The sequence below is a fragment of the Trypanosoma cruzi genome, genomic scaffold (genome assembly GCF_000209065.1).
Source record: "Trypanosoma cruzi strain CL Brener 1047053516249 genomic scaffold, whole genome shotgun sequence".
Classification (NCBI taxonomy): Eukaryota; Euglenozoa; class Kinetoplastea; order Trypanosomatida; family Trypanosomatidae; genus Trypanosoma; species Trypanosoma cruzi.
The window spans coordinates 23,751-36,063 of record NW_001849311.1 but is presented as its reverse complement, the minus strand read 5'-3'; the positions used below and the strand labels follow the sequence as shown (position 1 = coordinate 36,063).

The 12,313-nt window shown below is 50.2% G+C and overlaps 8 protein-coding genes across 8 annotated transcripts, besides 21 other annotated features; all 8 read right to left on the bottom strand.

The window, feature by feature from the left end:
* Positions 1–3,219: a sequence feature (heterozygous, non-Esmeraldo-like haplotype).
* Positions 168–196: a microsatellite.
* Positions 334–380: a sequence feature (AT_rich).
* On the bottom strand, positions 583–1,041 carry Tc00.1047053506123.70 (hypothetical protein, conserved; the record flags this gene model as incomplete). Its single annotated transcript, XM_802045.1, has 1 exon — positions 583–1,041. The coding sequence occupies one exon, from the start codon at positions 1,039–1,041 to the stop codon at positions 583–585; it is 459 nt and encodes a 152-aa protein (XP_807138.1).
* On the bottom strand, positions 1,456–2,826 carry Tc00.1047053506123.60 (hypothetical protein, conserved; the record flags this gene model as incomplete). Its single annotated transcript, XM_802044.1, has 1 exon — positions 1,456–2,826. The coding sequence occupies one exon, from the start codon at positions 2,824–2,826 to the stop codon at positions 1,456–1,458; it is 1,371 nt and encodes a 456-aa protein (XP_807137.1).
* On the bottom strand, positions 3,017–3,691 carry Tc00.1047053506123.50 (hypothetical protein, conserved; the record flags this gene model as incomplete). Its single annotated transcript, XM_802043.1, has 1 exon — positions 3,017–3,691. The coding sequence occupies one exon, from the start codon at positions 3,689–3,691 to the stop codon at positions 3,017–3,019; it is 675 nt and encodes a 224-aa protein (XP_807136.1).
* Positions 3,220–3,863: a sequence feature (haploid, non-Esmeraldo-like haplotype).
* Positions 3,741–3,760: a microsatellite.
* Positions 3,864–4,314: a sequence feature (heterozygous, Esmeraldo-like haplotype).
* On the bottom strand, positions 4,229–6,130 carry Tc00.1047053506123.40 (nucleolar RNA helicase II, putative; the record flags this gene model as incomplete). Its single annotated transcript, XM_802042.1, has 1 exon — positions 4,229–6,130. One exon carries the CDS (start codon positions 6,128–6,130, stop codon positions 4,229–4,231), a length of 1,902 nt encoding a protein of 633 aa, XP_807135.1.
* Positions 4,315–4,539: a sequence feature (areas merged during assembly that could not be assigned to a particular haplotype. This can correspond to areas where the two haplotypes were merged or to regions with more than two copies in the genome that were merged during assembly.).
* Positions 4,540–4,597: a sequence feature (areas merged during assembly that could not be assigned to a particular haplotype. This can correspond to areas where the two haplotypes were merged or to regions with more than two copies in the genome that were merged during assembly.).
* Positions 4,598–12,313: a sequence feature (heterozygous, non-Esmeraldo-like haplotype).
* Positions 6,593–6,628: a microsatellite.
* Positions 6,668–6,699: a microsatellite.
* Positions 6,737–6,769: a microsatellite.
* Positions 7,107–7,247: a sequence feature (A-rich).
* Tc00.1047053506123.30 (protein kinase, putative) lies at positions 7,386–8,804 on the bottom strand (the record flags this gene model as incomplete). The annotated part of the gene is made up of 1 exon (XM_802041.1): positions 7,386–8,804. The coding sequence occupies one exon, from the start codon at positions 8,802–8,804 to the stop codon at positions 7,386–7,388; it is 1,419 nt and encodes a 472-aa protein (XP_807134.1).
* Positions 8,713–8,751: a sequence feature (T-rich).
* On the bottom strand, positions 9,125–9,397 carry Tc00.1047053506123.24 (dynein light chain, putative; the record flags this gene model as incomplete). Its single annotated transcript, XM_802046.1, has 1 exon — positions 9,125–9,397. The coding sequence occupies one exon, from the start codon at positions 9,395–9,397 to the stop codon at positions 9,125–9,127; it is 273 nt and encodes a 90-aa protein (XP_807139.1).
* Positions 9,585–9,663: a sequence feature (T-rich).
* Positions 9,713–9,741: a microsatellite.
* Positions 10,035–10,061: a microsatellite.
* Positions 10,539–10,589: a microsatellite.
* Tc00.1047053506123.20 (hypothetical protein, conserved) lies at positions 10,643–11,158 on the bottom strand (the record flags this gene model as incomplete). Its single annotated transcript, XM_802040.1, has 1 exon — positions 10,643–11,158. One exon carries the CDS (start codon positions 11,156–11,158, stop codon positions 10,643–10,645), a length of 516 nt encoding a protein of 171 aa, XP_807133.1.
* Positions 11,005–11,048: a microsatellite.
* Positions 11,260–11,303: a microsatellite.
* Positions 11,578–11,609: a microsatellite.
* Positions 11,668–12,313, bottom strand: Tc00.1047053506123.10 (major vault protein, putative; the record flags this gene model as incomplete). The annotated part of the gene is made up of 1 exon (XM_802039.1): positions 11,668–12,313. A coding segment is annotated over one exon (646 nt), but the record flags the coding sequence as incomplete, so codon positions are not given.

The window sequence follows — 12,313 nt, the reverse complement described above, 5'->3', positions numbered from 1 at the left end:
CAGCCACTTCCTTTTACTCTTCTTCCTTCTGTCAGGCAACCCGCCTTATTGCCAATGTATTATTGTGGCCGACATGTCGTAGAAAAGAAATCAAAGCAGCCGAAAAAAACAAAAAGAGGTGAGAGAGGGAGAGAGAGAGAGTCTGTGTGTGTGTGGGAGGGGAACTGTATATATATATATATATATATATATGTATTTTCAAGAGGTGTATGTGTGCATTGCTATACTTGCTCTCCAGGGAAGAGAAGGGGCTGAAACAAAAGGAGGGGCGTGGTGGAAAACGGAGAAAAAAGAAAAAGAAGAAGGGGGTGGGGAAGATATGTTCCTTCAATCAATAAATAAAAAAAGAAAATGTTTTTATGTTTTAAATAAAATAAAAAGAGAGGAAAATGGGTGAAAGGCTTTTGCGTGGCTGAAAGACTTTTACGGTGAGAATATACACATGCATCTCTTCTTCCACCGCCCCCTCAAAAGGAATAAAGACCGCGAGCGAAGACTTTGGGGGGGGGGGGGAAATCGCACTTGTTTTTTTGAATATATAAATATATATTTGTAGATGTGTGCACACGTGTATCGATTCCATTATTTTTCTGGCGACGATGGCGTCGTTGATTGCTGTTCTGACAGGCCCTTGAAACACGCGCTGAGCTCCATGATCCTGCCCAGCAACTGTTGTGCATTGTCGGTGAGTTTATACGACCGGCAACGGGCCTTGGAGAGCACGTCACATGTCAGCGAGAGTGTCTTTTCCACGTCGAGGTCCACCCGTGATGCGGCGTTGAGAAGATCGAAAAGCAACGAGGACCTTTTTTGATTCGTTGCGTCTTCGTCGTCGCCCTTTCCGCCCCCGCACAGCGGCGCGGGTTGATCCTCGATGAGCTCGACACATCCCCGCGAGTGGTACACGCTGGTGAGGGGCGCCACGGGAGCCGTCAGGTACGTGGAGACCGGGCTTGGGGGCTGCGGCAGCGTAGAAAGCAGCAGCTGCTGCTCAGCGAGCAGTTTGCGCAGATTCGGCTCCTTTATGACGACAATAGCCATTGATACCTCCTCCGTTCCTTTCCTCTTGACTTTATATATCGCCTCTTTGGCGTTAGTGAATAAAAAGAAAAAAAATGTTAAAAATAAAGGAGAAAGAGCAAAGCCATTAAAAACAAGAACAGACACACATACACACACATAAATACAAATGTGGCAGACACCCCCCCGCCGCCAACCGTTCGTGTGTGCTTGCACCAGATGAAGAACAATTCAAATAAATGGGTATGATGGCACGCCTACACATCGCGGGAGTACCGGAGCAAACGCCGTTCTCACGTTGCTGCAAACGACCCCTTCTCCCACCACTCCACTCAGTTTCCTCCTCTGGCCCTCTTCGGGATCCTTCCGTCCTGTCACTTTACATCATACATCCAACATGACACAAAAATAAAAAGAGGGTCAAATTTTTCTTCCTCATTCCTTCTTTGGCCTCTTCTTGGACTTCCTGCTCTTCGCCCTCTCGGCCTCGGCGTCCAGGATCATTTGCATGTACTCGGCAACGTGCTGCAGCCTGTCGTCGAGGGTCTCCTCCTGCACCTCTCCCACCTCGACGCGAATGCCATCGGCGTCACTGGCGGCAAAGGCGAGGGTTCTTCGCATCTCGACGGACTCAATCGAGTTGGTGAAGTCAAGCAGCTTCAAAACCTTCGCGGTGCCAATAAGTTCGGCAGTCGCATCCACCGTTTTTGTACCGAATGTGTTATCAGCGCAGCTCACCATAACGAGAAATGTGTTCTTTAAAAGCGCCTTGACAATGATTACACCACCGTCATCGGAAAAGCCGTTGCTCGCTAAGTTCAGTCGCTCTAGCGCCGGAAGATTCGCCGTGATGAGTGCCGCCGCTTCGGGCGCGCCTTCGTCGCCCAGCATGCAGTTCCCTAAATTGAGGGAGCGTACTCGGTTGGGTGCGGCGGTGAAGTGCTGGCGGAGTAATTGCATCCCCTTCAACCCAAGTGTGTTGCTGTGTAGACTAACTTCGAGTATGAATTCATTGTTTTCCAGCAGCCGACCCACCGCCTCGCACCCCTTGTGGCGAACATCGTTACGGAACAGGTTGAGCGTTGTTGTGCCTTTTCCAGCAAAGCGTTGCATTGCCTCGCAGAGACACGTGGTGCCGGCGTCACCAATTTTGTTTGCCATGAGGTGATATACACATAGCGGGTTACGTTGCATGGACCGCAAAAGACACTTCGTTCCCAGCGGGCCAACGTTGTTCCAACTGAGGTCGACAGAGGTGAGATCGCGGTGGCACGCCGCCGCCTTACTCATGGCCAACAGCGTGTCGTCGCCCAAGTCATTTCCCGCCAGAATGATGGTGAACAAGTTGCGGTTCCACTGTCCGGGCTGCCCATTGGGATTGACATTTGGAATGAAGGCACTGGCCAGCGCTATCCCTCCCACGTCTGTAATACCGTTCTGCGCAAGATTCAAATATTGAATGGTTTCATTTTTCCGAAGAACCTCCGCCATCGTCACGGCTCCCTCATCACCGATATTGTTTTGCGAAAGATCTAGGCGCACCACATGTTTGTTCTTCATGAGAGCCGTACCAATGATCAAGACACCGCGGGGGATGATTTTCCTCCCCTGCAGCTCAAGAGTTGCCTGGAGAAGTGCCGTCCGCCACTTCCTTCTTGTGTAGAAGTTTGTCGTCGGATCTTTGCTAGTTCCTGGAGGCGGTATCTTTTCCTTCTTGGCCATCCTCACGTCAATACCCCTCTCACGCTTTCTCCCCCCTCCCCTGTGCGCATGTGCACGTATTTGCAATAAGGCGGAAAACAACATTAGTGAAAAGAGAGAAAAGGGGGGAGATGATGTCTACAAAAAAAGTGCATATAACAAGCGGAAACAGACAAAAAAACAATTACAAATATCCTCCCGTACATTTCCTGCTGCCCGTTTAATCGCACCAATTGTTGTAATTTCAATGAATTTCCTTTTGCATGCGGCGTATATTATACGACAACTTTTACTACTACAGATCCATCTTTCGCGGTTGACGGAGGGCGGCGAGAAAGGCCTCTTTTGTGGCCACTTGCTTCTTCTCATGAACTTTCTCTGCTGTCATGTGCTTCTCCTCCATTTCAACCACCGCCCCCGCCTTTCGAGCCTGGGCGAGTGAATTAAAGAGGCGCACCACACCTGCCGTGGCGACGGTGCGCAGACGGTACTCATATTCGTGTCGGTTCTGGTGAGGCAACAGGCGGTTGTGGCTTTGATCCTTGACGGCGCGGTGCAGCAGCTTCAGGCCCATCGCCTCCGCAGGTGTGCGCTCAGCGGCGACGTCTGTTTTGGGCACCAGCCTCTCCGTCCGTTTCCCGACAATCTCCATCGCCGCCCTGCCGACCGGTTTTTGCGACGCGGTGGCAGCTGCTCGCGCGGTGGCGTTGGACAAAATTTTAACGCGCGTGTTTTTGGCGGCGTTCGCCTTCTCGTCGTCATTTGCGGCGGCACCCGTCAGTTCCGCGATGCGCTGCTGAAGACACTCCGACGAAAGTTTGGGAGCCCGCCTCACCAACGCCACAGTCCGCTTCTTCTTCGCCTTCCGCGCCGCCCTGCTTTTCCGCGGTCTCGACAACTCCCCCACCGCGCCGCGAAATCGCCCAGCCATCGACCCCTCCCCTCCCCCAACCCACACAAACACACACATACGGAGGGAGATAAAGAGATAAAAGGAGAGAAAAAGACATATATATATATGTGTGTGTGTGTGTGTGTGATGCACCCAAACAACACAAAGAGCACACGCGAAGGTGGAGTCAATTTAACACGCGCGATAAAGACAAAATTTTTTTTTTCAACTTCATTAAAACCGCACACACAGAGAGAGAAAGAAAGAGAAAAAACAACAACAGAGGGACGTATGCGCATTTATTCGACCAGAGTCCCTTGTTCTTTCTTATCGGATCTCCCTTCTTATTAGGCGTCATATTAAAAAAAAAATATTGATTCCTTTTCAACTTATTTCCACTATCCTCCCTCCCGGCTCCTTTTATTGCTCAGACATTCAACGACGAACGCACGAAAAAAAAAAAAAAAAAGAAGGAGAGGCTCTCACACAATCTTTTTCTTTTCGTTTTTCTTCACCTTTACGTGCCCGGCACTGCATGTGCCTCCCACAATTCCCTCCTCCTCCTCCTCCCCCCGCACACATATACGCCAAGCCTCTGTGAGCTTGGTCAGCGCGCTAGTAGCGTCGCTGGACACGACGACCCCCGCCACTGCCATAACCATTACTGCGATAACCGTTGCCGCCACCGTTACGGTAGTAGCCGTTGCTGCCACCGCGGCCGTTAAAATAGCCTTGGCCGCCACCGCCACGGTTGCCACTGTTGAGCTCCCGTGCAATGATCGGCGGCAGGGTCTCGATGACGCCGAGTTGCATTCCACGGATGGGGGCTGAGAGAATCTGGTCCGCCACCTCCTCTGGCACGTCAAACACGCATCCAGGTGATTCCTGCAGAAGCGTGATGTCTCTGCATCGCGTAAAGAGATTGTCTCCAAGACTGTTGCGGAGAATACTGCAGAAAACGGGAATAGGCAGGGTGCGCTGCCCCAACATTTGAATCGTTACGGATCCCTTCGCCCCCGTTATGAGACCACGCCGTGTGATGCTGCTGGTGTAGCCGCTCATAACCGCAATGGCGGAGGCCAAAATTTCAGTCGCGTCAGCGTCCTTCAGCAACTCCGCGGCCTGCTCCATAAAGAGGTTTGTGGCACTACGCTCCACCCGCGCCAAGTCCTCAGCCGCGTCTCTTGCAACGGCCCTGAGGATCTCGTCCCGTGTCGGGGCTGGAAGCACCTCAAACTTAATTTTCGCGTGGCGTTCAATACGCTCCACAATGTATTCATCCTTTGGTTGATGCAACAGCACACAAACACCCTTTCGGCCGGCTCGACCTGTCCTACCGGCACGATGAATGAAGGCGTCAATGTCAGTAGGAGGGGCACATTGAATGACAAGGTCCACCATAGGCAGATCTAACCCACGGGCCGCCACATCGGTCGCAATGAGAACGCTGAACTTATTGTCCCGAAAACTCTTCATTGTACTCTCCCGCTGCTCTTGCTGCATATCACCATGTAAACACTGGGAGTCCAACTTTGTGTTGTTGATAGACAAATCATGACATTCCTTCTTGGTGTTTGTAAAAACAAGCGTACGTCCATGGCGTCCGCTATAAACTTTTACAAGATCCGCCAACATGCAAGACACCTCACTGAAGTGACACTTTCGGCGGTAAAACTTGATGGTGTTGGCGGCACGCATCGTCCCCTGCCCAACCATGTCAATAAATTCCTTGTTTCTCGGGATGAAGGAGCAGGTGTGAACCCACTCTGGCACGGTGGCGGAGAACAAGAGGGTCTGATGAGTTGGATTTCCCTCCGTTGATCCGTTCTGCTCCGCCACCTTCTGTAAGAGAAGCTCAATGTCGTCCTTAAAGCCAATATCAAGCATGTGGTCCGCCTCGTCAAGGCAAACCACCTTGACGCGGTCAAAACAGAGAGTACGTTTCTCCAAAAAGTCCTTTGCACGACCCGGAGTCGCCACCACCACATCCACGCCGCTGTAAAGTGCCCGCTCCTGCGTGCTGTACGCAACACCGCCGTAGAGCGCGGTGACAACAAATCCTTTACTGATGCCAGCAATGACATCCCGCACCTGAATGGCCAGTTCGCGGGTGGGGCAAAAAATCACGGCAGCAGGACCTCGCCCGCGCACAGGCTGTTCGTTACTCTTCGTCGTTCGGGCGAGCTTCTCCACAATGGGAATGCCAAAGGCAAGTGTTTTACCGCTTCCTGTTCGCGCCTGCACCAACACGTTAGATCCCTTCATGATCGCCTCGTAGGTGAGTGCTTGGACGGGGAACAAGGTGGTGATGCCCTGGCTCTTGAGTGCCTCAACCGTGTTTGGCAGAAGATCAAAGTCGGAAAACGGCCGACCGGTCAAGGCAGAGCCATTGTTCGGCGCCTCCCCGCCGCCCGATTTATCGTCACTTTCATTCGTCTCATAGCGGGCACGCTTCTCTGCTGAGGGGTTTTCACCGCCATTCCTTGCCGCCATTTCTTCGGCAGTCCTCCGAGGCATTTGACGTCGCACCACCCTCTGTGTCTCCGTGTGTGTGTGTGTGTGTGGCGCCGCCCTTTCAGTTCCTTTTACTTTTCGTTTCCCTTTAATTATTTTCGGTTAAACGGGTTGCGTGGGAGGGACGTACTTGTCCTCCTCCGTCTGCGCTTTTATTGTTACTTCTGACTACTGTCTTCCTGGATCGCCTCCGCTGCCTCTGCCTCCTGCCTGTGTATCTGCACGCACGCACGAGAAGTGGAGGGGGGAAAAAAAGGAGGGACGGCGACGGTGAGTGGGCGGACGACTCTACTAAAGGAGGGGAAAAGAAACAACTTCACGGCCCCCCTCTTCTTAAAGATAATTTTATTCCCTTTTTTTTTTTCTTTTTTATTTATTTGTCTCAAAGAAAGCAATCGTTTGCCGGATTTCTCCCCTGCTGTCACAATTCTCGTGATGAGGGCTCCGCGCGGCTCGTCTACACACAAACAAAAAAAAATAAAAACAAAACAAAAGAAAACACATCACTCGCAGCCAGTGGTAGATTCAATGGAAATATAAAGAGAGAGAGAGAGAGAGAGAGAGGGAGGGAGGGGCACAACAGTCAGGGGGGCGTTGCGGCTCCATGCCAAAAGAAAAGGAAAAGAAAAGAGAAGAAAAAAACAACAATCAAAACACAACCGGTGACGCCGCGTACGTTCCCTCCCCTCCCCCAACCCAAAAAACCCTCCTCCGATTTCAACAAAAGCACACACAAGGAATAAGAAGGAACAAAGGTAAGAGCACATATAATATATAAAACGCATGCAATAATGATATTAGCGTAGTCAACTACGTCTTTTAAATTTTCCTTCTCTTTTTTCTTTTGTTGTTTTCCCCCTCGTGTCGCGTTGCTTCGCCGGCATTCTTCTCACGCCTTCTGAATTTAATTGTGTAAAAAGATATAAGTTTTTTGTTTTGTTTTCGCCTTCTTTTGATCCTTCCCCCCCCCCCCTCCCCCTCTTTTTTTTTTTTTCTTCCTTTACTTCTTCGTTGCCTTCACTTCCTCTTGTCTTTTTTTCCCTCTTTTTTCCTCGTTTTCGTTTTCGTGCTTTGTTTTTTGTTTGTGTGTGCGTGTCCCTCCTTTTTTTTTTTTTTTTTTGACGGGGGAGGGTTTTATTTCGGATTTTTTTGTTTGCTTGCGCATGTCTCTTGGCAAATGTGGCAAACTCCAGTTTTTGCATGCATGCATGGATATATATATATATCTTATACCTCCACTCCTCCTCTCAATTCCAGACTACAGACAGAAGCCAAAATATGATTTCACGGAGGATCGTGAAGAGCCAAATGGGACACTAATGCAGCGGCCGCCAACGGAGGAGTTGCCATTGTCGTAAAAAGAGCTCTCTGGGGGCTTCATTGCCCCAAACGCCAGCTTCATGTACTCCCGATCTCCCATGAACTCACGCAGTTGCCAGCCCTCATCGTCCAAGCCACCCACACTGCTGCTACCACCACCACCACCATTACCCTCTTCCTCAGCCGCTTGCGGATGGAACCAGGCGTACTGAAGCGCCTCCCTCGCCCGCGGCCTCTTTGACGGGTCAAAGAAAAGAAGGGCCTTCGTCAGATCAATGGCCTCGCGAGGCACGCTGCTCCATTGCGTCTCGGCGAAGAGTGGCCCAGCCTCCATCTCCTTGACAAGTTGCATCTTGTTTCCGGAGTGACGGAACGGAAGTTTGCCAACCAACATAACGTACAGAATGGTACCTACGGCGTATACATCCATGCGAGCGAGGAGGTCGGGCGTTGTGGCGAGTTGCCCGCCGCTCTGCGTGAGACTTTTCACCGTTTCTGGTGCCGCGTAGTTCAGCGTTCCGCATGGTGTTGCGATGAGCGGACTGTCGCAGTGGGAATCAATGGATTCCACGGATGTTGGCTCTGGCAATGCACGCAGTGAAAGCCGTGTGGCTCCCAAACGCCGGTGTCCACCGCCCCTGCGGGCGAGCATCCGCGCCAGACCAAAGTCCACCAAAGTCACATGAAACTCGTCGTTCCCAAAGGGCTTTACTAATATATTTTCTGGTTTTACGTCACGGTGCACAACACCAACGACGTTGTGGAGATAATCCAACGCCTCAAGCAACTGTTGCGCCACAAAACGCACCTGCGCCTCCGTAAAGACCGTGTCACGAAGAGCCTTAAAGAGCTCCGCGCCTTCCACGTGGTTCATCACAATAACAACATGAAGTGGTGTGTGAAAGCAGTCTAACAAGCGCACACAGTTCTTGTGGTTTATCCGCCGGAGCACCTCCACCTCGTTGATAACATCCAGCCGCATCTTTTCGGAGGTGAGGTCGCGCTTGTTGAACACCTTGAGCGCAACGGCGTCGCCCTTCCGCACCTCTTCCCCGTCCACAAGACTCACCGCCTTGAAGACCGACGCGAACGTTCCACGCCCAATAAAGTCGTAGATGTCATCCGTTTCATACAGCTGGTTGATGTGCAGCTCCTCACGAAAGGGAAAAAGCGACATTGCAAGAAGGGAAAAGGAGGGGGAAGTGTGTGAGCGCAGTCGCACCTTAAATTCCTTCGCGACGCAACACCACGTTCCACACAGATTTAAAAAAAAAAAAAAAGAGAGAACAACAAAAGAAGAAAAAGAGCGGACCGCATTCCAAAGCCGTCTCCAAGGGCAGCGTGCACAGACAGACATACAGATGTAAATATAAACAACGACGGGCGTATGCAATAAATCTCTTCAATAAATGTGAAAAACGGGAAACCCGTCAACTTTTCTGTACATTTCTACGCCTCGCCAGAAGTGAGACAAACAAAAAACCAGGAAAATGACAATATGCATCACAGAAAAGGAGTTTGGGATAAATTCAAAAAGACGGGGAGCAGGTCGCTGCTCTTTAATGTGCGTTGCCTGTCCCACCATCCGTCGCATCGACCGCACTCCGCATCGGAGGCGGCATCCATTCCCCTCACCATCAACCAACCTGCGCACACAAAAAGCAAAGTTGGCATCTGCTAAGTCACGGACTTCCAAAGGAGAATCGACATTTGCCCCCACGTGATGTAAATGTACCCCTTCGTCTCGTGCGTCACAAATGATCCAAAGTTCTTCCCAAAAACGCAGTGCCACACGCCCCTGTACTTCTTCTGGAACTCCCGCTTCACAAAGGAAGCCATGGCGTACTCAAGTGTCTCTGTTTCAAAGGCCTGAATGACGAGGTTCCGCGCATCCTCTTGCATTTCTTTCGTCATATCCGCATTGATGTTAAAATCGGCCAACTTTGCCATTTCCCTTCCCTCCTCACACTTCCCCTTTTGTTTGTTCCCTCGTTTAATATATACTTTTGCGTGTATGTATGTATATAGACCTCCGTGTCTGTCTGCTGCACTTATTACCGGGCGCAACTGACACTTCACCTAAAGTACATCATAAATCCAAATATACAGAGAAGCACAGGCACGACATGTACATTACAAACAGAAGAAAACACTATAAAACAAAACAAAACAAAAAAAAAAAACAAACAGAAAACACGAACACAAAAAAACACAACCGCACACACACACAGAGAGAGAGAAAGAGAGAGACAAAAAAGGGCTCATAAAAAAAAAAAAAAAAAAAAAAAAAAAAACGCGCTCTTTTGCCTTTTTTCTTTTTCTCTGTGTGTGTTTGACGGCAGATGACCATGTGAGTATCACTTGTAATTTTATTTTATTTTTTGGCTGGTCGTGGCGGTGGTGGGAGTGGGGAGCAACTGTGAAGTTTTTGCCTGCATTATAAATGCTTCTTTTTTTTTTCCTTCTTTTTTCGGATAATTAGGATCATTTGTATGCGTTTTTTTTTTTTTTGTTGTTGTTTTTGTCCCTCTCATACATATATATGTGTGTGTATATACCTACACGCACGATACTAAAATACGCGCCAACACACACACACACACACACACACACAGGCAGCAACGCACACAATTCCCCTTCCATTATTTACCTCCCGCCAGCCCCACTGTCCTGATTTGAGATTTTCTTCTCTTTTATTTGTCGGTACCTTTTTTTTTTACTGACTCGTTCCTCCTCCTCTTCTCGTGAATTCATTCGTAACTTTTCCCTCTGCTGTCTCTTCGCCTCCTGTCCCTTCGTGATGACCTTCAATCCCCTTTTTCGTTAGGGAGAGAAGTGGGAAGTAATGGGGGGATTGAGAGGGATACTCTGTCTGTCTATGTGTGTGCGTGTGGAAAAAAGGGTTAAAGGAGCTCCTTTAAAAACTTCCCCTTCAATTCTTTTTTGCCAAATGTCGGCCAGTGGCGCTCACTTCCGCACAAATATTCCCCACATTTGATATATATGCATATATCGTGGGGTGAATGTGTTCTCAGTAATGCCTCCCCCCTGTGTGTGCGTGTGCATCACTTAATAATGGCAAGAGATTAATTATACATACATATACATGTATATATAATTACATATATGTATGTATGTATGTTGTCCGCAGTATAAATGTGCATTTATGCAGAACTCAGCGGCCTCGTCCCCCCTTCACCCTCTTGGACCGGTCGCCTTGCAGTCTTTTGTGGCTGAGTCTACAACGGACTGCAGGGCTGTTTTTATTTCTCGTACGTGGCGCGTCAGTTCTACAATGGCGTGCTGCGACTCCTCTTGTCTCCGCGAAATAGACGTGAGGGCGTTGGTGAGCACCTCGTTTTGTCGACTGAGTGATCGGTTTGACGCCACAAGCGTGGAGTTGACCTTCGCAAGCGTCTCATTTTCACCTAAAAGCTGCCTGTTCGTCTGAAGCAGACGTTCAGTGTGCAGCGTTGCCTTTTTCATCGCGGCCGCCAGCTGAAACGCATCCCGCGAAAGGGACGTGGCGGTGACAACGTCGTCTGCGCTCCGCATCCCGTCGTCGCCCACTGCGGCGTCGCTGTCGTCGTCGTCATCGTCGCAAATGACGTCCCCCGGCTTTTCTACGCTCCACTCCGGCCGTGCCCCCACGCCCCTCTCAACCTCCTGTCCATGATCGACAAAACTGCCGTCGCTACTTTGAGCGTCCATGACGCCCCCTGACCTCACTTTCACCCCTTCCACACAAACAAACAAACAACAAAAAAAAAAAGGGGAAAAAAGTGAATCATTTCTCCTCGTTCCCCTATTCGATGTATATATTTCTATGTATATATATATACATGTATGTGTGTATTTACATCGCTGGTGCGCAAAGTTTCATTCCCCCCACAGTAAACTCGTCTGTTTCTCTCATGTCTCAATGTTTTACTTTTTTTTACTTCGCGCCTCGGGCTGCTTCCCTCCCGTTGCACCCACGCGATAGAGCACTCGTTGTGTGCGCGCTCTTAGGCAATTAACTCGCGTTCATTCATTTTAATTTTTACCATTTCATGAATTCCACTTTCGCCCTCCCCGGTTCCCCGTACGTAGGGGCAGGAGAGAACACATACACAGACCCATATTTCCAAAACAACAACAACAACAAAAATAACAATAATAAGAAATGCAAATCAAGCAATATTCACTTTCTTTCCTTCTTGCTGCACTTCTTCTCTCCCTTACGAGTGCTCCTGTGCGGAACTCCCGGCGTCAATCAAACCCTGGGCGGTGTTGAACAAGTTTACCGGTGACTTGCCGTCCGTGATGAGGTAACCCTTGAGGCCCAATCCTCCAAGCAACTTTGCCTGCATCTCGGGCCCGGCCTGTGCCACCGCCACAATCGTCTCACGTCCAATGGCGTTCACCATGCGCTGGACCCGCTCCGCCTCAGTTTCCGCTATTTGGCGCGCCTTCATGATATCCAGTTCGTTCTGCCTTTTTGTAAACTCCAATTCGAGCTCCAGTTTCTGCTTTTGTTTCTTTAGCTCCGATTCAGCCGTGATGCGGTACGCCTTTGCCCGCATCTCCGCCTGCTTCAACTCGGAGTCCACCTCAATGAGAAGCGACTCCGCCTTGGCCTTGGCCTCCGCCACGGACTGTCCGCTTGCCTGCACGGCCTCGCTTTGGGCCTGCAGCTGCAGCCACTTCGTTTTTGTCCGCTCCACCTCAATCTTATCAAGCAGTTTCTGTCGCTCCAGCTTTCCCCTCGCCCTCTGATCTTTGCGCTCCCTTCCGTGGCGTGCGGCGGCCTCTTGGGACTTGGTCGTGATCTTCATCGCGAGCTGCACCGATTTCTGCAGGCTTTCCCTCGTCTTGGCATCCGTC